Source organism: Neopelma chrysocephalum, unplaced genomic scaffold (assembly GCF_003984885.1).
Source record: "Neopelma chrysocephalum unplaced genomic scaffold, ASM398488v2 Primary Assembly neopelma1_59, whole genome shotgun sequence".
Classification (NCBI taxonomy): domain Eukaryota; kingdom Metazoa; phylum Chordata; class Aves; order Passeriformes; family Pipridae; genus Neopelma; species Neopelma chrysocephalum.
Window position 1 is genome coordinate 6,486,503 of NW_020897714.1, and position 21,669 is coordinate 6,508,171.

The window sequence follows — 21,669 nt, forward strand, 5'->3', positions numbered from 1 at the left end:
AAGTGCAAACAGCTATCACTTGCCAGGCACCTGAGCATACTGGGCCCCAATTCACAGCCTCTGACACACTGTGAGGATCTGCCTCCCTGGCCGATGGGATTTGCTCTCCCATCCTGTCCCCTCTGGGGATTTGCGTTCTAATTTTGGATTACCTCTAAGTCATGCCGAGAAGATTAACAGCTCAAAAGCCTTCATCTTGACCTGTGTATGGAAGGCACTCTTTTTAGTAATTTCTTCAAGTTGCTGGGTATCCGTAGTTAATGACTTTGGATCAGGGAGAGTTCAAACCTATACCCTGTTTGAAGAAAGATGCCCTGTTTGTCAGGCTGTTAGTTACTGTGGGGAGAGGATACAAGCTCATTATATTACTTCATACACAATGGTTGGAATTTAGTGCTGACTGGGCAGGGAAAAGGGGACAAGAGGGGTCCTAATTCTGAGCCTTGGTGGGTACAGTGCTTGCAGGGATGAGGGTAGATCTACATGCTGACTTCTGCTCTGAGGACTTTTTTCATTTATAAACAGATGATCTCCTCTTCCCTCAGATAACAGCACTTAGTGAAGATAAATCTACCATTTAAACTGCCATTTCTATTTACTGAAGATATAGAGAGATGCTGTTACACCTACCTTCCACAATATAATTTTAATTCTTTGGATTCTATATGCAGTTGTGAACTGTTAGGAGTTTTCAGAAATTGCTGTAGCAAAGTCCAATATTATATTAAAATCTAGAATCAATATTTCAGTGGATTCCAGTTGCTCTGGAAAGAGAGAAGCTTCCATTCAATTGCTGGAACAAATGTCATGTTTTACTAAAAACTGAAAATGTTTACTCAGCAAATTCGTAAGTAATGTGAGACTGCAGTCTCTACAGACTGGGCAATGAAGAGCCAAAAACCTTGCCAAATCCTCACATTGAGGTCCTTCTGGCTTCAATAATCCACCTCTCAAGAGGAGAAAAAACCACAAAAATTATTTGGATTTTCCTTGATTGTGTTTCTGTCTTAGGCTGGGTTTACAGAGAAGCCATCTGTCAGTACTAGTAACGTTTATGTTGTCTTTAATTATGATTATTTTTATACATGTAAAAACACTTAATGCTTTTCCGGGTTTGGTTTATTTCACTCAAAGAAGCAGTAATTGGTTCTTACTTCCAGGATTAAGTGTCAGTTAAGGAAGATTAATTCAAGTATGTGTTAGCACTGTATGTGACACACAGATATTTTCTACAAAAGGTATTTTTACTTCTTCCATTGCTACATTGGTAAAATGTTCCCAATTACGAATTTATTTAGCTTCACAGTACTGTCAAGTAAACTGGTAATGCAATTCCCATCCTTCTCAAAGGATGGTGACACACACAGTAATGTAAGTCATATTTGAGTTATCTAAACTCTATCTACATTTTCATTTAGGTAATAATAGGCATCTAAGATTCAAAACACATTCCCTTGTCTCTTCAGTGGTGTCTAAAATAAACTCACAGGCTTTTGAAGCACTATAGTACATCCCGCAGGTTCGGGAGGCTCAACCCCACAGAGATTAATAAAAGCTACCGAAGTTTTGCTCAAGCAAAACCACACTGTTTTCAAGCCCCCAGAGTACTGTATTCAAGATAGAGAAACTGATATAAAACCAATCCCCTTCCTCACTATACTATATATGTATAATGGGGAGAAGTGCACTTCAGAAAAGTCTACCTTTCTCCATTATCAGGGCTGGAAAGCCAGTGCAAAATGGATTTTAACAGATCCATGTAAATTAAATACCTGCAGTAGTCTGTGGGAGCACTCCAAAATCTCAAAATATCCTGAGTGGTTCAGGAAGGCATGTTGTAGTTCAGTTGGTACGAGTCTCAGCTGGCAGGGAGAGTGCTGGTATTATGCTGAAGTTTTGTACTGGTTTGTAGTCCTGTCTTATAGACCAGATGTCTAGAAACAGAACAAGAGGGGTGTTTGCAAATAAGGAACTCCTACTTTGGCAGCTATAAGCTAGCTTACTACAGTGTACCTGAAGTTCATTAGCGTAAAATACCTATTTCGTCCAGTATTTAAGTCACTGTCCTATGATGCTTTGTGGTATTAAATGGTTGCTGTATTTCTCAGTAGTATTGGCTAGCATGAACTCCTGGTTTTGCATATCTTTGTAATTGTGACTTTTTAATATTCTAGGTATTTATTTGTAAAGCTCTTTCAGTAACTGGAGCATAGAAATGTAAAATATCATATATGAATTTATGAAAAATGCTGTGAAATTATTAAGAACAAACAGTTATTCTTATTGTGTGCATATTTTTCCCATCTAAGGTTCATAACAGTCCCCACTGTTATGGTTCTGTATATACTTGTCAGAGGTCCATCAGCTTATTTTTTTCAAACCAGGAAGAAATAATTATTTCAGGCCATGAAGTAAGAAAAAATGGAATCAGGTAAGTGTTCTAATGGTGAGGTTTAGTATTTTATTGCAAAAAAAGGATGTGGAGCTAGAGAAATTGATGCTTTTTACACCATCCAGATAAAATAATTCGATCTATGTCTGTATTGATCCCTTGCTGTTTTATATTGGGGCTGACAGAGTTCTAGTGTGAGCACATGTAACAGTACTGATGTAATACCTGGGAGAGAATAGAACACACTCCCCGCATTAACCTTGTGTTCAGCTTCTCAGCTGTAACCTAACAATTATTCATTAATACTTTGTTCAGATAAAGTCTGTGTCAGGCAGCCCTAGCTAATCCTTGGTGCATCCTGATACCATTTTGAACAAGACAGTCATTGTTTATTCTTGATAGCTATAGCTAGTACAAGACATGATCTTCTTCCAGATGAGTCTGAATTGGTTAAAACAAAGATTCTAAGCCCCTTTGAGGCACAAACTTCACAAAACTTCTCTGAGGCACATCAAACCCCAAAATTTACCTTGTTTTTTTCTTTTTTTTTAATAAGTAAAAAGATGAGCTCAAGGCTATCAAAAGTTTATTTTACTAGTTGATAAATTACAGAAAATGCAGAGAGCTAAGGTGTTTTTGTGCATATTAGTGTCTGAGACTGATAGCTACAGTGATACTGTTCAACCCAACAAAAACAACTTTGGAAGACTAGCATTAGATCTGTGCTTATTGTTGTCCAGTGGTCTTTGATCAAGGGAGGAAGAGATACAACTTTTTTGTCAATAGTATTTTCTGTACTGTAAGTTTCTCCATTTGCAGATGACTAACCCAGTGATGACCCAGTGCCCAGAAGGTCATAGCATCATACAGCTCCTTGCCCAATGCAGCATGCTCGTGAAGTCAAGTATTCCTCAGTGTGCTGAACTGGGCTTTGAAAGTGAAGATTCACTATTCTTTCAGGCTTGTCATTGGTACAACTGATAGGTGTATACAGCAGTAAAGCATTTATTTTTGATGGTTGATATAGAGAAGTAAACAGAAGAAAAGATAATAAAAACACAATGAAGAATTGAATGGAGTGACTGCATACACCAGAGAAAAAGGGTTTAGTGAGTTAGGTGGTGATGTTTTATGTGGTATTTTTCTAGCAAGAACCTCATCTCATCTGAGATCTTTGAAGCAGACTATTTTTTTCCAGATTAATGTTGCCTCAGACAGTTGGAAATGCTTTTCTTGAGAGACTGGCTGACTATATTCTGGTGAAGACTACCTTTGGTTTTTCTCTTGCTTGGGATGGAAACTCTGGTATTTATATTAAGCTGACAGAAGATCATAAGAGAAAACCTTGTGGTCTTTGTGGAAATTTTAATGGCAATATACATGATGACCTGATACTGCAAAATAGTAAGTAAATAGCTTACCCTTAACTTGTGTGAACAACTTCTATGTTAACTTTGAATATAATGCTGTTTAAATATAATGATGTAAAAAGGCAGAGTCTTCTTTCAGTTATTTCAGTAAAATAGTGTATCTGCTCTACTTTTGCTTCTCCTTGTCATTCAAAATTCAAATGGAAAAGGTTCTAGTTCAGAAAATAATTTATTTGTGCATTTAAGCATTTTCTTGCTCAACAGAGCACTTGGGCTATGTTTATCTTAGCTGATGAAAGTGCCTTCAAATAATAAATGAATAAACAAATGTTTGTGGTTTTATATGTGTTTAAAGATGAAGGGAAAAGCGCCATCTCAAGTCATTCTTTTATATCAGCATCATAAAAATACTAGTTGAAATCTGTAAATTTCCAAACTGTTGCCAGGGAGTTCCTTGTATCTCCTTGTTGATGTGGTGTCCTATGGTCCTCCAACTAAGCTGTAGAATGAGGAGCTGCCCAATGCTGTGTCTGAGGCAGAGATGAGTTAAACTCGTATTCTGTAGTCCATGTAGGGAATACTCCATAGGGACTTTTTTCCTACTTGCAACTAATGTGAGAAAAAAGAAAAAGAACAAGTTTGAGAATATGACTAATATTTTTCTCAGTCTCTTATAAAAACAAGATATGACTATTTTACTGTTACCATTAACTGCAAGGAGAACCTAGTCCCATGGCTTTCCTTGTTCTTAAGTCTCAAAATTTGTCTCATTAACTTTTTTCACCATTTTTTATGATTGATAGTGGAGCTTTTTAACTTTCTTAGTGAAGGAAGACTCAGTGTACATATCTTTGCATAATCTTTAGAAAGCTGCCCAGTATAAATTTCTCATACTTCTTCTGCAATCAGAGCAATAAGTTTTGTGTATTAACTTCTGCACACCAGACTATGGTATGTTTAATAACCAGTTTAAACTGGTGATGTTTAATAATAGAGAAAAATGGTATTTGGTGGAATTAATGAATTCACATGATCTCTAAAAATAGTAATTTCAGGATCTTTAAATATATTATCTGTTGTAAAAGACTTGTAGTTCTTACCTTACTTCATTTTCAGAGCTACATTTCTCTGCCATGATCATTTCTTCTTGCTTTTTTCTGTATCAGAAATGATAGCATTATTGTAGCGTACAATTGAGAGCCACATGAATCATATTAATCTTGAGCCAGTTGTATCACACGGTGCCTTGCCTCTGCAAATACAAAGCATGAAGTCCTGAGGTTTGCAAAAGAATACATTGCTAATTCAAATTAATTCCAAGCTGCAACATTTTTCTAAGAGTTTCTAAATCTTATCAATCATTTGCTATGATGATTTATCTCTTCCAGCTAAACTACTTCCCCTAGTAGTATTAAGGAAGCTCTTACATCTATCCTGAGTCTTCCAGAGTTCAAATGATCTTTATACGTAATAAATAAGTTGCTGAAAGGCACGTAATGCTCCATTTCAAAGAATGGTTTAAAAACAAACTCCTTTTCTGTTTCCTTATCTTAATTTTTAATGCCATCTTTGTATTGCAAGACTGTATCTGTGTACAGAATTATTTCAAAGACCATGATTTTATTTTGTGGTATTTCTTGAAGACTTAGAAGTTTTTTTCAAGCCATGTCAAAATGTAAATAAAATAATTTTAATGTGTTTGTAGAAGCAGAGCTATGTCAATAGATTTACCTCTAGATCAAACTCCAACTTTTTATGTTTGGGAAGGGTTTTCTGCATAAAGAACTACTCTGACAGAGAGGGAGAAATATTTTAAGGCTCTCTGACTCTTAAGTAAAACAGCTGGTTAGGATCTTATCTTTGTTTATTTGTGGAGATCTAAGGATACATATCTGATTAGTATGTTTTCTGGCTTTCCACACTGCAGTGTCCAACTCTGTACTTCTTGTGCTAGAAGTACAGCTAGTAGTACAGCTCTGTGAAAAAAACCCTCTAGCTGATTTCATTTCAATATCCTAGCTCCTAACCATTCATAGACATAAATAACCATAGCACAGATACTAATTACTATAAGGTTCTTCAAGGTGGAGGCAATATACCCTTTTTAACATAATAAAGAATGTAGAGAAAATGCAATATTTAGTTCTTGCTGCAAATATATGGGAAATTTGGGTCTGTTTCTTTGCTGCCAACCTTCTTGTATGTCCATGTATCTTAACCTGTTGCCATGACTTCTAGTCATGCATCTTGTTTATTAGTTCTCCTATGCTTATGCTGTGAGGAGAGCTGGGTGTGTTGTGGTATGTTTGTTGTAGGGCTTTTCTGCAACAAGGGAAAAGGAGGGAGATAATAGCACTAACTAACCTCTGTGAAACATGATGAAAGCCTTAAATGTTTCAAAGAAATGTATTTTTTCTTAAGTATTCAATGCATTACACTTGTATATTTGTTATACAAGTTATACAAGTTATATTTGTTATACAAATATACTTGTATATTTGTTTTATAACAAATATACAATTTATATATTTGTTATAAAATTATCGGTAATGGCACTTACAAAAACCCAAACCAACACCTTGTCATGTTTTTTAATGTTTTTATGTAAATGTATTATAAAATGCAATCTGAAATAAAAAAAGAAAAATAACGTTTTTCTTCACCATTCATACTCTGAAAACATTTGTAATTGAGATTATGAACACATTGAAAAATGATTAGAAATTTCAAAGACGTCTTTTGTATTTGTGTTGACAACTTTTTCATTGTTGTTCTCCCAATGTTTTCATGCAGTAGGTGATTATACAGAAGACATTGCTGAATTTGCAAATAGTTGGGCTGTGCAATCCTCAGGTGATGTAGCTTGTGTACCTACTGCCTCAGATTTTTTCAGTCCTTGCTCAGCTAATGGAGAATCCACTGAGGTAAATTAATCATACTTTATATATATACATACATATACATATACATATATTCTTAATATTTGCTGCCTAGTGATGGTACAAGAATCTAGCAATATACACCATGTTGAAAAAAGCTTAAATGCATTGAGGCTTTGAGAAAGCAAAGACTCAGATCAGGGCTGTTGGTAGGGAGTTCTTCATATATTTAGCTTAAAAGTACAAAGGCTCAGACAGGATGTGCCAAGTGGCACCAGTCTGCTGGCAGAGCTCTTCATTACTACATTAAACTTGGGTTCAGTTTCCAGTCCTGGCATCTTACACCTCATTATTTTGGCAATTGTGAAATACTGCAAAATAGCATGGTCAGCTCCTGCAGTGACACAAAATGCTTCTTTTTCTCATTTCACACTCTTTCATCCCAGATAGTTTAGGAGCAGCATGCCTAGGCAGAGAGGGCAAATTTTAGGAAGAGTAATAAAAGAGATAAAATAATAAACTGAGACTGCAAGATTCTCAAAGTTTAATGGGGATATAAAGGATCCTATATTAGGGAAACAAAGCTAAAGAGAATTATGCCTGTACAGAAAGTATTGGCTAACTGTCGTTTACCGATTCTTCTTAATGCACAGGACATATTCCTCAAGTGCCAAATATTCCTACAGTTTCCTTTTCTCAGCTGTCATGAAAGTATAGATCCGTATTCTTATATTTCAAGCTGTATGAATGATCTTTGCAGGTAAGGCTGGAGTTCTTGTATATTTAGTTTTGACACGTGAAATGAATGCCAATGCTTTTGCGTGAGACCAGAATGGAACAACGCTGAGGGCAGTTAAGAAGAACCAAGTTCAAAAAGAAAGAGATGGGCTTTCTCAGGGGGTGATTTAGTGTGGAAACAAAGGGCACAGAACCAGCCCGCCAAGGGATATTTTAATTGCTAAGGGCTTACATGTATTCAAGGAATACTAGACAAATAAATGGAAGATAAATCCATGGAGAATAACTAATGACAAAAGATGAACTGCTAATCACAAAAAACCTGAAATCTGTATCTGGAGGGCCCAAAACAAAAATACATGATGATACTACTGAGACATAACAACAATACTGGAGGAGCTGGACCATCTGTCTGATGCAGTTGGACTGTTTTTTATGAGTAATCACTATGGTTCAAACAAGTAGAATTTTAACAAAATGGTTTTACATATGTAAATTCAGAGTTGTCAAAAGAAATTCAACTCGCATTTGCTTTGGTGGGAGTCACACCCCCTCAGCTGCTAGCATTGTATGCAACCTGTTATTTTTCCCTTAGCTCTCCAGACTCGTGATTAGGTTGTGTCATTCAAGTTAAATTTGTAGTCCAGTAATTGAATAGGTAACTGAGCAGTGTACCACTTCCTTTGCAGTAAGGTTTTCAAATTAAGAAGTAATTGTCATAAATAGCAGGATTTTTACGAGATACTATTATGACCCTCTCAGAGTATTAACAATTTAATCAAAAACATACAGAAAGGATCACAAGTCTAAACATAAAGATGTCTCAGTATAATCCATTACAACTTGTTAGTTCATTTTTGATGGATTCTGAGGTACCATAGATTCAAGATGGAAGACTTTGTATTTGTAGGCAAATATCCAAAGTGTCCTTCCTAATGTTTATGATCCGTACATTGATTTCACTTGGAGAAGAGTTCCTTCTATATGGTTTCTTTGTAACTCAGGAGTTTACTGTGGCTTTTGAAGAATAATGAAAAGCAAATTTTCAAATTTTAAATAGGATATTGAATCAGTGCGGTGATGTTAAGAGGGATTGGATTTTTTTGTCAAAATGCTGCTGTGTGTTGATGTCAACTGTGTGGATGTTAAAAACCTTGAAGTTTCTGTGTCTCATTAATTTAGGCTTATTTTGTTTGTAAAAGAGACCTCTCTTCTTGTGGCTTAGTCAGTTTATGAAGTTTTTTGTGGGGCCATAGTATATGCCAAGTATTCTTTCTACTAAGACCCATTTAATTGGATTAGATAAGGAGAGCTGGAGAGACTGATTACTGTAACAAAGAGTATAGTGCTGTTTGATTTGATAACAGATGTGTTGAAAGCAGAATACAAACACAATATAACATATTCTTAAGACCATTAATTTTGGAATCATGATCTTGTATGCTGACAGGCAAACTCAGTTGATCTGTCTCAGTCATGCTTATAACAGAAATGTCATGTTATGACTAGTCTATTTTGGCATCAAATCCCCCACAGTAAGTGATGTGAGTTGTTGGACTTTCACAGTAACAAAAGGTTGGTGATATTTCACTGTATTGGACTTACATCTGAATACATTCTGAACTTACCTAAACCTTAATGAATGTCTCTTTACCTGATCCTAGTAAAAGTGCACTGTAAACTTCTTCTGTACAGACTAAGGCAGAGATATTGACTTTGTTGTGTTGTGTTGTGTTGTAAATACCTGAGCCTGTGCACAGTATTCAGTGGATAATGCTTCTGGTTCTGAGCACTTCAGCACAAGGTCAGGAGTCCACCAACAGGGTTCTCACCTAAGTCAACCATCTTACAGGTAATTGGAAATTTGAAGTTCCTGGATCAGAATGTCTTTTGTCAGTGTAGGTCAGAGTTTCTACATCATGCAAGAGGGAGAGAGCCTGACATGGGGATCTTGAGACTGTTGAGTTGTCCATTGTCTTCAAGAAGAGGTCCTGTTTCTCTTTCATCATAAACAGCATTTTTTATTTTTTTGTTTTTATAATAGATTAGTGTTTTTGCTCATTGTTGTAATATTAAAATGAAACAACTTTTTGTGAGATCAAATGATAAAAACACAACAGTGTATTCAGTACAGCTCGTTCCTTTTTATATTTTCGCTGTGTACCATTATGACTGAGTGGTGTCAGCTATGTGTGAAATATCCTGTGCAATGTCCCATGGCAGAAATTTGTAGATGGGATTTGAGTTCCGTGATTACTCTGTTATTTTATCATTTCAGAGTGGATGATGATGAAACATACTGCAGGGCAGTGACAGAGTACGCTAGAGCATGCTCTCACGCTGGGTCCCCGGTGCGGGACTGGAGGGATGACTTTCCTGCCTGTAGTAAGACTCTTTAATAAAGCATACTATGTGAATTTTGAGATATCACATGTATTAATTTAAAATAATTCCACCTTGCTAACATTTGTCACTATAGGACTCAGACCTGATACTGAAGTTGATCACCAGTTTCACTATTGGTGGCAAACAATGAAGTCAATGACTTGCTAGAAGAATATTTTAACTCCATTGTGATATGATTTACATCCATACAAAATTCTTGTTTGTGCAGATTACTAGAAAAGTCATGTGTGCTGATAATATTCTAGGACGAAGAACAAACATCTGTGGAGATCTGTTATTGCTCCTTGTCCCAGAAGACCTTTCAGCCTCTACTGGCCCTATAACAGAATTAACTTAGTTAATCCAGCTCCTTCTAATTATCACCACCACCCATCAACTGCAGCTCAGTTATGCAACTCCTGCACAGGGCTTTGAGCTAGCTGAGATATGAGCACATATTCCTCTGTCACAGAAATTCTAACTTATTTTGGAGGGGTGGTATAAGAATTTGATAAAGAAAGGCTTAAATACTGTTGAGAGGTTCACCATAGGTAATCAGTTAAAACTCCTCCAAAACATCCATTGTACTTTATCTGATTAACTACCTATACCAGAAGCACTGCACAACTGTTTCTTTGACAGAGGGGGGTTTTCCAGCATGGAAAGAAAAAATTGCACTAATGTTCAATATACCATGGGGTTTTTTTCTAGCTGAGAAATGTGAAGACAGCTTTGTTCACCGTGACTGTATCAGTTGTTGTCCACCAACCTGCACATTTGAAAAAGATTGTCTTGGCAGCAACTTGCACTGTTTAGATGGCTGTTACTGTCCAGATGGTAAATACTGTCAATGTTACATGAAAAAATAATGTAAATCTGGTACCCAACATCATCATAAAGTCTAAATAGACCGTGCTTAAAATTGAATCCTGAAAATACGAATATTGTAAATTCTGCCCTAGCTGTTATTATTGTCACTGTAATTCTTCCTTTCATTGCATGCTAAACATTTCTCTAGAATACAAAGATGTGTCAGCTTGCAATATCAGTTACAATCTGGAGCCATTACTAATGCTTCCTACAATAAGATGTTGCATAGATTTAGTCCACTTTATTTGAATTATTCCAAAATCTATAGAAATTTTGCTTAAACAGAATTTGTCTTGCTTAGTACAAGACATGAAACTTTCTGAGATCTGTACTCAACAAAAATTATTGACTAGACTATGAACAGTCCTATTTAGAAGGACTAAAGATAATGAGATTTCAGAATCTTTTAATTTTTGAGCCTGTACAGTTTTACATGCTTAAAGCAGACATTTTTCATAAAGCAACGATTCACAGTGACAACTGCTTTTTAGAGAACTTCACTCTGAGGTCATCACTCTGAGCTCTCTGCACTCGCTGGGCGACTGTTTTTGCTGGTTCTTGTCTAAGACTGGTGAGATCACCTTCTGGCAGATTTAAATGTCAGATAGGGGAAGAGCAGTGATCTGGAGTTTGTTAGTTTGTTTTTTATCTCATTTATTCACTTCTCTCCCAATAGGTCTCATTATGGAAAATGGAACTTGTATCTCTTTGTCGAATTGTCCTTGTACTTATCATGGAACTGCTTTCCCTGTAGGCTCAAAAATTGAACAAGAATGTAGCAACTGGTATGTGAAAGCCTTTGTGCTTCATCTCTCTGTGACTGCTGTCCATAGTTTAACATCATAGTCACATTTCCATTTTAAATAATAGTATCTATGTTTTACAGTCTGAGCCCTGTATATCACTAAAATAAGCAGGCTATTCTATGGAAAGTGGGAATTCAAGGCATATTAACTCAAACTACTTCTTTTGCTAAAGATCAGAACACTGAAATTCTGTTTTGTGATTTTTCTTTTTAGTATTTGTGTTGGTGGCATTTGGAACTGCACCGATCATGATTGCCCAGGTATTTGTATTTCATTATACTTTTCTCTCCTCACAACAAAAAGGATAAACTTTTCAGAAGACAACAGAACCAAATGTGATACAAGGGTTTGGGCTGCTACTTTAAGAAGGAAGATTAAGCAGATGGATATTGAGAGTAGCAGCGGGCCGACTAAAGGGAAGCCTGACCATACTTATCCTACTTTTTCCCACTTGGAGCCCTACCTCAATGTGCTACATCCACTTCTTGTTTTCTATCTCCTGTGGTATGCTCAATGTTCTTTGTCACAGGTGGTATATTTCTACTGCATGTGCAGTACCTAGGCCAGGTATAAGGATCTCCTCACTTCTAGGTGCAACTTTAATGCAAGTAATAAGAAAAGTATCATTCTGATGCTCAGTGTGCTGCATTTTCTCTCTTGTAACAGCAGTTTATGTTTGGATAATGATTCTTATCTTTAAAGATAGCATTCTCTCTAATGAGTTACACAGAGGAACATGCAGCAGTGAGGGAATGAAACTCCCTTGACAGTTCTGTGTCTTAGACAAGATTATACTATGAAATGTGTGAAAAAGATATTTTTTTTACAAATTAAGGATCCCTCTCTGTATGAAGTAGTAAGACTTAACAATTGCTAAGCAAGGCTTGACAGTATGGATCTGTAGTGTAAAACAGTTGACATCGAGAACGACTTCATATGTCTCGTGTGTGTTGTGTGTGCATGGTGGGGGGGGTTAATTATGACTACTCTAGCCTGGTACTGAATTGATGTTAGTAGCAGAAGCAGGTTAAATGTGCTCCCACAGAGCACCTCCTGCAGTAGCTGCAGCCAAAGTAAATCTAGTTCACGTGCTTTGATGCTTCCCTGTGGCATAAATAGAAGTGCAGTAAGGGGGGTTGAGCTGGAGACTTGCTTCAGCAGTGCATTCCTGATTTGAGCTAGAAAAAAAAAATGTCCCCTTATGAGAGACACCTGCAGCTTCTTCATACCTGTGGTAACAAGCAGTGCCATAGTACCTAGAAGGATGGAGAAAGAAGCTTGTCCTCTTTCACGCTCAGTCGTGGAAAAAGATGCTGAGAGGAAGATTCTAGGATATTTCTGAATTGTAATAAAGGGAAAAATCTCTTGTATTTTAGAGAACTTGTAACTCAAAGGCATCTCACCTAGTTAGAGCCAAAAGATGCTGCACATTGGAGTGTGCAATATGAGATGGTATCTGATGGAAGTAGATGTCTCTAGCATACTTAGTTTTTAAATGCCATTATAGCTAGACAGATTAAAGTTAACCTGGATTATGTTCTTAGAAGTAAGGAGAAAGTTTATTTTTTATCTCTCTTACATAATTTAAAGAATAATGATACATTCTTATGGAAGTGAACATTCTTGTTTATTCTTTCTCTTTCAAGCTGAGTGCTCCATCACAGGTAGCTCTCATTTCACAACATTTGATGGGCGTCATTTTACCTTTCTTGGGATTTGCCAGTACATTTTGGTAAAAGGCAGTGGGAAAAACAAATTCACAATTACTTTACAGAAAGCACCCTGTGGGCAGGTAAGCCACATTTTTCTTGAAATGTTGAAACAAATGGATATATCCATATTTCAGGTAATTTTGTGTAAGTTCTACTGTAAACTACTGGTTATGTTTAATAGCAAACGTAAACTGAAACAATCAGCTTTTTTTTTTGGTAGTATTTGTATTGCTACAAGTTGTATTGCCCTTTGTAAAATCAACTGCATCTTTAGAGGGTTAAAGTCTAAAGAGTAATTAATTTAGGCACATTAAAAAACTATAAATATCTTCAGTTATGGTACCAAAAAAGTCTTAGGCTTTGGAAAAGCTTCTGCTAGCAGCACTGAGCAGGTTTAATACACTACTAGTTAGGCAAGAGATTTTTTTTTGGTAGCTTTAGATTTTTATTTGATACATTATAACATATTTAATTTGTTGAAACAGTGCCTTTTAGAAAACTATCAATGAGATAAGCCACCACATGTATTTGTTTGAAAGTATTTTGACAGGCATCCAACAATATGCTTTGGGAGTAAAGGTGCTTATAAAAAGTACATATTTGTGAGAGTGGATTTAATGATGCTGTTAGTCACTTAGACTCTCAGGAGAAGGGCCTCTGAGACTGTGACTCACAGCTCCCGTGTGCTGAGGGCAGGCATGTCTGAACTCATCGGCAGGGAGCAATGCATGGAAGCTGCCCTGCTATGGGGCTGTCTCTTGTTTCCTTTCAAAAGCTAGACTATGAGCTGATGTCTCTGCCTTTTTTGTAAGCACCTCCTTCTTCTGCATAGATGTTGAGACTACTGTTTCTGCATTTCAGGTGGCCTCAAGCATGGAATGGTTAGTTAGGTAGCCACTGAGAGACAAGGGTGCCACTGGAAACAACACTTTGCACAACTCTAGGCACCTTGAAAAGTTTTTGGATGAAAACAGAGGGGCCCCTGGGGAGCGTAAGACAGTTAGTTTAAGCTGATTATATGTCACCTTTTGTCCTGTATTTAGGTTCATAAATTTTTCTTGGATTGCACGCTAAAATGATGTAGATAGATATTTATCAATTATTGTAATATAATTCTGGAGAATTTATATCCTTCTGGTCTACATTCAGAGATCATCACTACATTTCTAGATGGGAAGCACCTTCATGTATGCAAGAGTTTTTTTTCCTGCATTGCTGAATTTGTGGTCTGATTGCACCAGCTTGATATAGATGGGATCAGACTCTGGCTCAAACACTGGTTAACCCACCAATGAGCCGTACCCTGGGTGGCCATGCAAGTATGGCATGTTGAATGCAGTAATAGTACTTAGAGACCTCTGTCCACTTACTACTAGACTGCCACAGTAGCTAAAATGTTTAATGCTTTGAGTGATAGTTTACAACTGATTTACCTAATGACAGTTCTGTCTATACAAATGTTTTTTTCCCCCTGTTTGTTTGGTTTTATTTTCCACGGTAGTATTAATTTCACTGCCTGTTTCTGATGGTGAAACTTGTTTCTACTTAGAACTTTGACCACACCTGCATTGAGTCTATAACACTAGTTCTTGAAGATGATGTGAGGAAACAAGTAACTCTCACAAGATATGGTCAAGTCCAAACTGTCCCTAATCAAGTTTTAAACGTCAATGGTAAGAAGTGCATAGAGAAGAATTTTACCATGGTTCACAATCTGTCTCTCATATTCTCCAAAACTTTTAAATAAAATCTGTCTATGAAAAGGGAATTCTTCAAACCTAACTTATGAAGTGTACAATCACTTCTTAGAACTTTAGTAATAATTATAGAAATGTAATTTTAAAATCTGTGAAACAGTCCATTATGCCTTTATTTCTTTGCATCTTATCTTGCATAGTACCTAGAATTTCCACTCATTTTGTTTGTGTTTAGGGAGAAGGAGGTAAGAAAAAGAGAGAAGTTGAAGAGATGCTGATGTTAAGGTCTAGCTTGTTTAAAGCTTTTTAGAATAAATAGCATGGAATAGAATCCATGTGCTTCATGGGATCTACATGGATATCAGTGCTGACTTATATTGTGATTTCAGATAGGTTACTTCACCCTTTTGAAAAGGATAGTAAAATAAATCAGCCTTAAAAACATGTTATAATATTAGGCACTGAAGGTAAAAATAATATTGTTAAATTTTGTAAATTATAGTGAACCAGTTACTGGATTTTTAGTCTCTTTCTGAAAAAGTAAAGTGGGATTAAAGCCCTTCTCCAGACTCCAGAAAAACAGAGTTTAGGGAGTTTGTGCTGTTGGTTGCAGCTATGTTCTTTCTTCGTTGAATTTTTACAACCACAGTGCTGCTTTTGGCATTCAAGGCTTCCTATGGCAATGAGTTAAATAGCTTATTATGCCTTCTGTTATGTTGATAGTTCTGCTTCCTAATTTCTTTGGTAATTTCATTTTATTTCTTTTGAATCAGTCCCTACTTACTTTCTTCTCTGTCTCCACAGTCTGCAACAAATATAATCTATGACAAATCTTTTGGTGTCACATGCTTGATAATTGTGTGTATCCAGTAAGTCTTATTGACTAAGAACATCCTTAAGCATTTTATCTTCCTTTTCTCAGTTTATGCACCTAAGGATGTATGTGTGTGTGCATAGAGGCTGCTTGTGAAGGTAGATCCACTTTTAGCCTACAGCTGCAAGTAGCCCAACAATGATAGCAAATGAATGCTGTGACTGTGAAATTTCCATTTCCTCACATAATGGATTTGCTGGGAAGGAAAGCTGGGAATTTGATAGGGGCTCATACAGTCCAAGTAAGGAGCTATACTGATGTCATATCAATAGAGGTAGAGAGAACCTTCTATCTAAAGATTACACTTCACAGATACCTGTTAATTAACTTTATAATATCCATGGAGACTAAGAAATGAACCAGAGGCTTGCAGTTGCAGTGTTTTCTTCTAAAATTAAAAAAAAAAAAAAAGCAAGTGTGGTTCCTAGATAACTCACAGGCTCACAGGTACAGAAAGATGAGACATTTTTTATTGTTGACAGTAATTGCAATTCCTGATTTCTGTTGTTAATGGAAATAAGCTCAGATAGAGAGTGGGTACGGATATTTGGCTGATGATGAGGTTGTACATAGTTTCTCATTTTATTTCTGAGTTTTCAAAATCTTTTTTGTTTAATGAGTAAACCATTGCAACCTGGATGTTAGATTTCAGTGACTTTGTTTTTCTTTTTCTTTTGCTGTGTTCAGGGGCTATTGAAATTCAGAATATATCCTCTTTCTTTGTTCAACTGAAAACTAGTTTTGGTTTGAAGATACTGTTTGCTAAAGATGGAGAGAGGATCTATGTTCAAGTTGATGTCAGATGGAAAAGAAGAACATTAGGGCTATGTGGAACGTACAATGGGAATTTAAGAGATGATTTTCTGTAAGTTGCATGTTGTGCATTTAGATTGTGTCTAAATGAAAAGTTTTTTGAACATAATCATCCGATTATTTAATTTCATTGACATGCTCAAACATTATTAAACTAACCCATAAAAAAATCTCTTAACTAAAATGGTTGTCACTTTTTAAAATCTGAAAGTCATGCATTCAGGCATTCTAAGATGTTTTGCTAAGTAATTATAGAAAGCTACTGTATTATTTATAGAAAGTATGGGTTGATGATATTGCTTTAACGCACTTTTCCCTTCCTGGATGCTCCCTTATCTTCAGAGCAAATACATGAGCACTGGCAAAAAGAGTGGGTGATACTACTTGTATCATCCTCACATAGTTCACACTTACTTCTGCTTGATATTTTTCCTCCACGTCAATTTATAATGTAAAAAAAATGTAATTCTGAACTACAGAAATATTTTAATTAGAAGAGCACACTTTTCTTATTCTTTTACCTTATTTCCTCCAAAGTTCCTCAAGCTATAATGTCACAAATCTTGTCTAGCAATAATAAATGCTTTTGAAATACTTGGTGCAAGCCAGCATCAAAATGCAAACAGCCCTGCTATAGAACACCAAAATTGGCTAACAGGTCACCCCATTTACATGCTTGAATAAAGGCCAAATCTCCTCTCATTAATGTCTCCTCCAACTAATTTCAGAGTACTTAAATTAAGCCTAAGTGAAGGCAGACTTTTCGTGTAAGATTGTTTTCACATGACTAAAATATTGAGGAAGAAGTTTCACATGCCCTCTCTTCTTTTATACCTCACAGGTGGAAATTCTTTTGGTGTGCTGATTTTTCAATGTGACTATGCATCTAAGCCTTTTTAATGTTCTTGCATTCTTGCCCATGTAGTCCCCAAGGCCAGCAGGATGCTTGTAGTGTTGATCTTTTCCTTTCAGGTCTCCAGCAGGGATGATTGAAGGGACCCCACAACTTCATGCCAATGCATGGAAAGTTTCCTCAGCTTGCTCCGTGCCTATCAATATTCCTGTGGTTGATCCCTGTAACGTTAATCAGCAAAATGGTATGTTTTCACATGGGAGTCTGGAATTAGGTGTATCTTATTATTATGGGACATTTTATGTTTTCTCTGTGGAGAAGTTGCACATACATGTATTTCAACTTCAGGTTTAGATGTGCACCATTTCTCTCTCCTTTTTTTTTATTTTCCAAAGACAATTCTTCCCATACATATGGCATGTAAAATGAAGCAAGTACTTGATAAGTACAAGCTAGTTGATAATTTAGTGCTGAGTGTACTGGCTGCGATTACTAAATTCTGCTGTCTAATACACATGCAGAGTGCTAGACAGAATTATGTAAATTATGCCAGTCAAGAGGAAAGATATTTGTAGATGCATGTTTGTAGATCAACAAGAAAGTACAGGAGAAAGTGTTCAGATTGAAAGTCCTGTCTTTGGCTTCTCCATGCTTGTTGCATTAAAAGTTTCCTTATCCTCCATCTATGTTCTCTGAGAAAAACTGAAGCAATAAACTGAGAGCCTTGGATTTGTTCAAATTCTTGAGTAAAGATTTAGTTTTGGCTGGTTGGCATGCCTATGGTTTCTGTTGAACTTTCACTGTCTCCTTTTTGCATTGCTGTCCTTTTCAATTAATGAAGACAATGGGTAGGCTGTAGTGGCCAATTCTGACAGAATGTAGTCTAATGTTTTTAATGTTTCAGACATAAGACCTTCCTAAAGATGTGTGATTTATCCATATTTAGAGCCTATGGGAGCAAGCCTAGAATAACCCTAAACCTCCAACAATGTGGGGCATTCTAAGACTTTTTATGCCTTCCACATTGTCTGTCTTCTAAAGCAGTATGTCTCAGCTAAGTTAGCTCTTTCCAAGATCCTTTATGCCTCACCTTCAGTTATGTGCTGCCTCAGTGAAAGTGGAGTTTGACATAAATGTAAACTGCTTAGAGCAGGAGGGTTGACAACATGACCTTCTGAGGGTCCTTTCCAGCCTGAATTTCCCGACAATTCTGTAACAATCACTGGGAAAAAGCAGTAGAGAATAACGTGATCTGCCCCATGCTACAAGCACAAGCATCTTTTCCAGGTCTATGATGATCTTGATCTGATGAAACTAAAAATCAATGATTGTTTGTGTGTTTACTTCTTTTGTCTGGTTAATTTTCAACCAAGTCAAGTTCAGTCCTTGGATCTAGTTTTCTGAGAGACTCTATAAAATGTGAAATCCTTGTGCCATTGTGTGTATGTGGAAATGAACAGAGAGTCTGAAGGGTAGGGACACTATTTTAGCAGCAAAGTGGCTTAAATATGATCCACACTAGTGGTGTTCCTTAGATATTCCACCACTTGTGATGGTAGTGCACCTCAGTGTTCAGAGGAGGGTTTGCTGGTCCTAGAAAATATATGGCCAACTTGGGATTTGCGTGCCCTCGAGCTCTAGTTTGTAATACTTCCTGAGTCCACATGCTAAAAAGTATATGGCCATTGTTGATTTTAAAGCTAAATGAAATGTCAAGTACAAAGAAACATATTCCAAACTTTGAAGGACTCTTCTAACTACTCTTTTGAAATATATTATTTTGGCATTTAAATTTCCTGTACTATTAGAGGAATGCATAATTGTTTTAGTATAGTTATTTTTATCTTAAGTGGAGTTTATTGTTGAGGGAGTTGCTTACAATATCAGTTTTAAACTATAGAATTTTGCAGAAAGACATTGTATGCACGTTTTTATTGCACAGCCGGCTATATTTGGTTTTAATATTCTGTGCTATTCATTTGACTAACTGTTAAATTAAAATGGATCTGGCTAAAACAATGTCATCTTGTCTTAGCTGAGTATGCATCTCACTGTGATATCATCAATCAAGATGTTTTTGCTCCCTGCCATGCCTACATCAGTCCAGGGTTGTACTACCAACTGTGCCGCTTTGACGCGTGCAAATGTGGGAGCAGCTGTTTGTGTAACGCTTTGGCTCACTATGCTTACGTCTGTGGCAAGCATGGGGTCATCGTTGACTTCAGATCTCATATTTCTTACTGTGGTGAGTAACATTTCCATAATGGAATATCTTTTAGAAATATCTGAAATTCTACAAATATCTATTCTACAAAATGTACTTGATCTTTTTTCCTGGAAACTAGGATTGTGCCATGGTATAACGATGTACTCGGGGAGAATGATAATAGCCTTTACATTAGGCATCTGAGTTGGAGCCCCTGAGCTGGCTCACAGGGAGCGTTTTCCCTTTCTGTTGGTTACAGAGAGAATTGAAACTTCTTCTTTGAATCCCTAAGTCATATGGAAGCCCCAATTAGGCTGAAGTAGTCAGGGAGTGGCAGGAGTGGGGCTGTTCCCTAAGGGAAGGCAAGCTGGGCTGGGAGGGGTACCCGAGGTTGGGCAGTGATTGCCAAACAGGATACAGTAATGATTTAAAACAAGGCATTTCACAGACTCATAGAATATCCTGAGTTGGAAGGGATCCACAAGGATTATCAAAGTCCAACTCCTGCGTTTCAGTTTCTAAGCCATACAGTAATGCCTCAACCTTAACTGAACCATTTTATTTTTCTTGGAAGCCTGAGTTACTAGATAGATGCCCTGTTTAACATATATAAGACACCCACTGCTTACAAAATAGACAGTTCCAGCCAAAGAATTGTTTAACACAAAACCACCTGAATCTAACCATTTCTAACTTGAGGAATCAGTAGAACAGCATATTTTCCTCTTACCTTTCAACTAAACCCAGTTCAGCAAGACACCATTTTGCTTTGCTTTTTTTACACTCCCATGATACCGCTTTGTTTTCTATTTTTCATGTATTAAGAGTATGCTGTTCTCCTTTCTCTCTCCCTCTCTCTCCTCCAGCTGTAATGTGTCACAGTGGTATGCTTTATCATCAGTGCTCTTCTTTTTGTAATCACTCCTGTGCTTCACTTTCTGTGGCAAATATCTGTGGTGATGACTGTGCAGAAGGATGTAATTGTCCTGATGGGAAATATTTTGAAGAGTCGGTCAACTTTTGTGTATCAATGTAAGTCATAAGAAAATAGAATATATGTATAGGCACATTTTCCTCTTTCCAGTGAGATTTAAAGTAGCTTTTCTGCTGTTTCCCTCAAGATGTAGACTGCCTAAAGAAGATAGCAAACAATACGTGAAGATTTCATATTCTTTTTTACTAATCAATAGCGGGGCCTCATCTGATGCTGTGTGTACATTAATCTACTGCACTTCAGAGCAGATATATCAAACTGCTTTAGAGAAGAATGATGAAACTTTTTTACTTCATGGGAAAGCATTTTCACATGAAAACCTTGTTTTTTACACTTCAGAAAAAAATTGGAAGGAATCTATGTAACAGCAATCCATAAGTAAAGGGTAGGATGGAAAGAGTGGCTAGGAGTGTCTTTTTTTATGTCTCACAATGGAAACCCCTTCAGTTAAATGGAAGGAAATGATCAATGAGAGGAAATAGTTTTTGTATGTTGTGTACCAAAATTTTATAGCTTACTACCATGGGTAGTTACTCAGTTCAGATACTGAATTAAAAACTGGAATGGGTATTTATATAAATTTCAAGATTGTACAGAGTTATTTCTGTTCATTGCAGCATATATTTTGGAAAGCACAGTAAAATTCATACTATAGGGATAAAGACTGTCTCAAACTATTAAAGAGTGCAAGGTAACTTGTTAATCACATGTTTTTGCATGGTGTCTAGGTAATTCAATTGCTACTTTTAACCCATCTGGCTCTTATCACAGACAGAGTTAATGGATTTTGCTATGAGAATTGCTCTATCCCATGATTTTGACAATGCTTTGAATGGGAACTACATGTTGTCATTCTACTCCCATAACTGGGAAGAAAAATTACATTAATACACAGAAACAGCAAATAAATAATACAGAGATTGAGGAAAATCCTGGCTTCGTTGAAGATGATAGGAGTTTTGCCACTGACTTCAGTGCAGTTTGAGTGTCATCATTAAATTTTTGTCTTTCAAAGAAAGATTGAGGTTACATACAAGGATTGAGGTAATGAATTATAAGGCCTGCTTATCATAATAGCTT

General features: G+C 36.5%; 1 protein-coding gene across 1 annotated transcript in view; it reads left to right on the forward strand.

The window, feature by feature from the left end:
* Window positions 1-21,669, forward strand: part of OTOGL (otogelin like) — an 89,240-nt gene that overhangs the window by 4,899 nt on the left and 62,672 nt on the right. Inside the window, exons 5-18 of the mRNA XM_027680368.1 lie at window positions 2,310-2,431; window positions 3,591-3,796; window positions 6,556-6,686; window positions 7,295-7,401; window positions 9,658-9,764; window positions 10,476-10,601; window positions 11,311-11,419; window positions 11,654-11,700; window positions 13,087-13,232; window positions 14,702-14,825; window positions 16,411-16,588; window positions 17,509-17,633; window positions 19,425-19,634; window positions 20,462-20,627. Coding sequence (XP_027536169.1) covers window positions 2,310-2,431; window positions 3,591-3,796; window positions 6,556-6,686; window positions 7,295-7,401; window positions 9,658-9,764; window positions 10,476-10,601; window positions 11,311-11,419; window positions 11,654-11,700; window positions 13,087-13,232; window positions 14,702-14,825; window positions 16,411-16,588; window positions 17,509-17,633; window positions 19,425-19,634; window positions 20,462-20,627 — 1,904 coding nt within the window. The remainder of the gene's footprint in view (window positions 1-2,309; window positions 2,432-3,590; window positions 3,797-6,555; window positions 6,687-7,294; window positions 7,402-9,657; window positions 9,765-10,475; window positions 10,602-11,310; window positions 11,420-11,653; window positions 11,701-13,086; window positions 13,233-14,701; window positions 14,826-16,410; window positions 16,589-17,508; window positions 17,634-19,424; window positions 19,635-20,461; window positions 20,628-21,669) is intronic.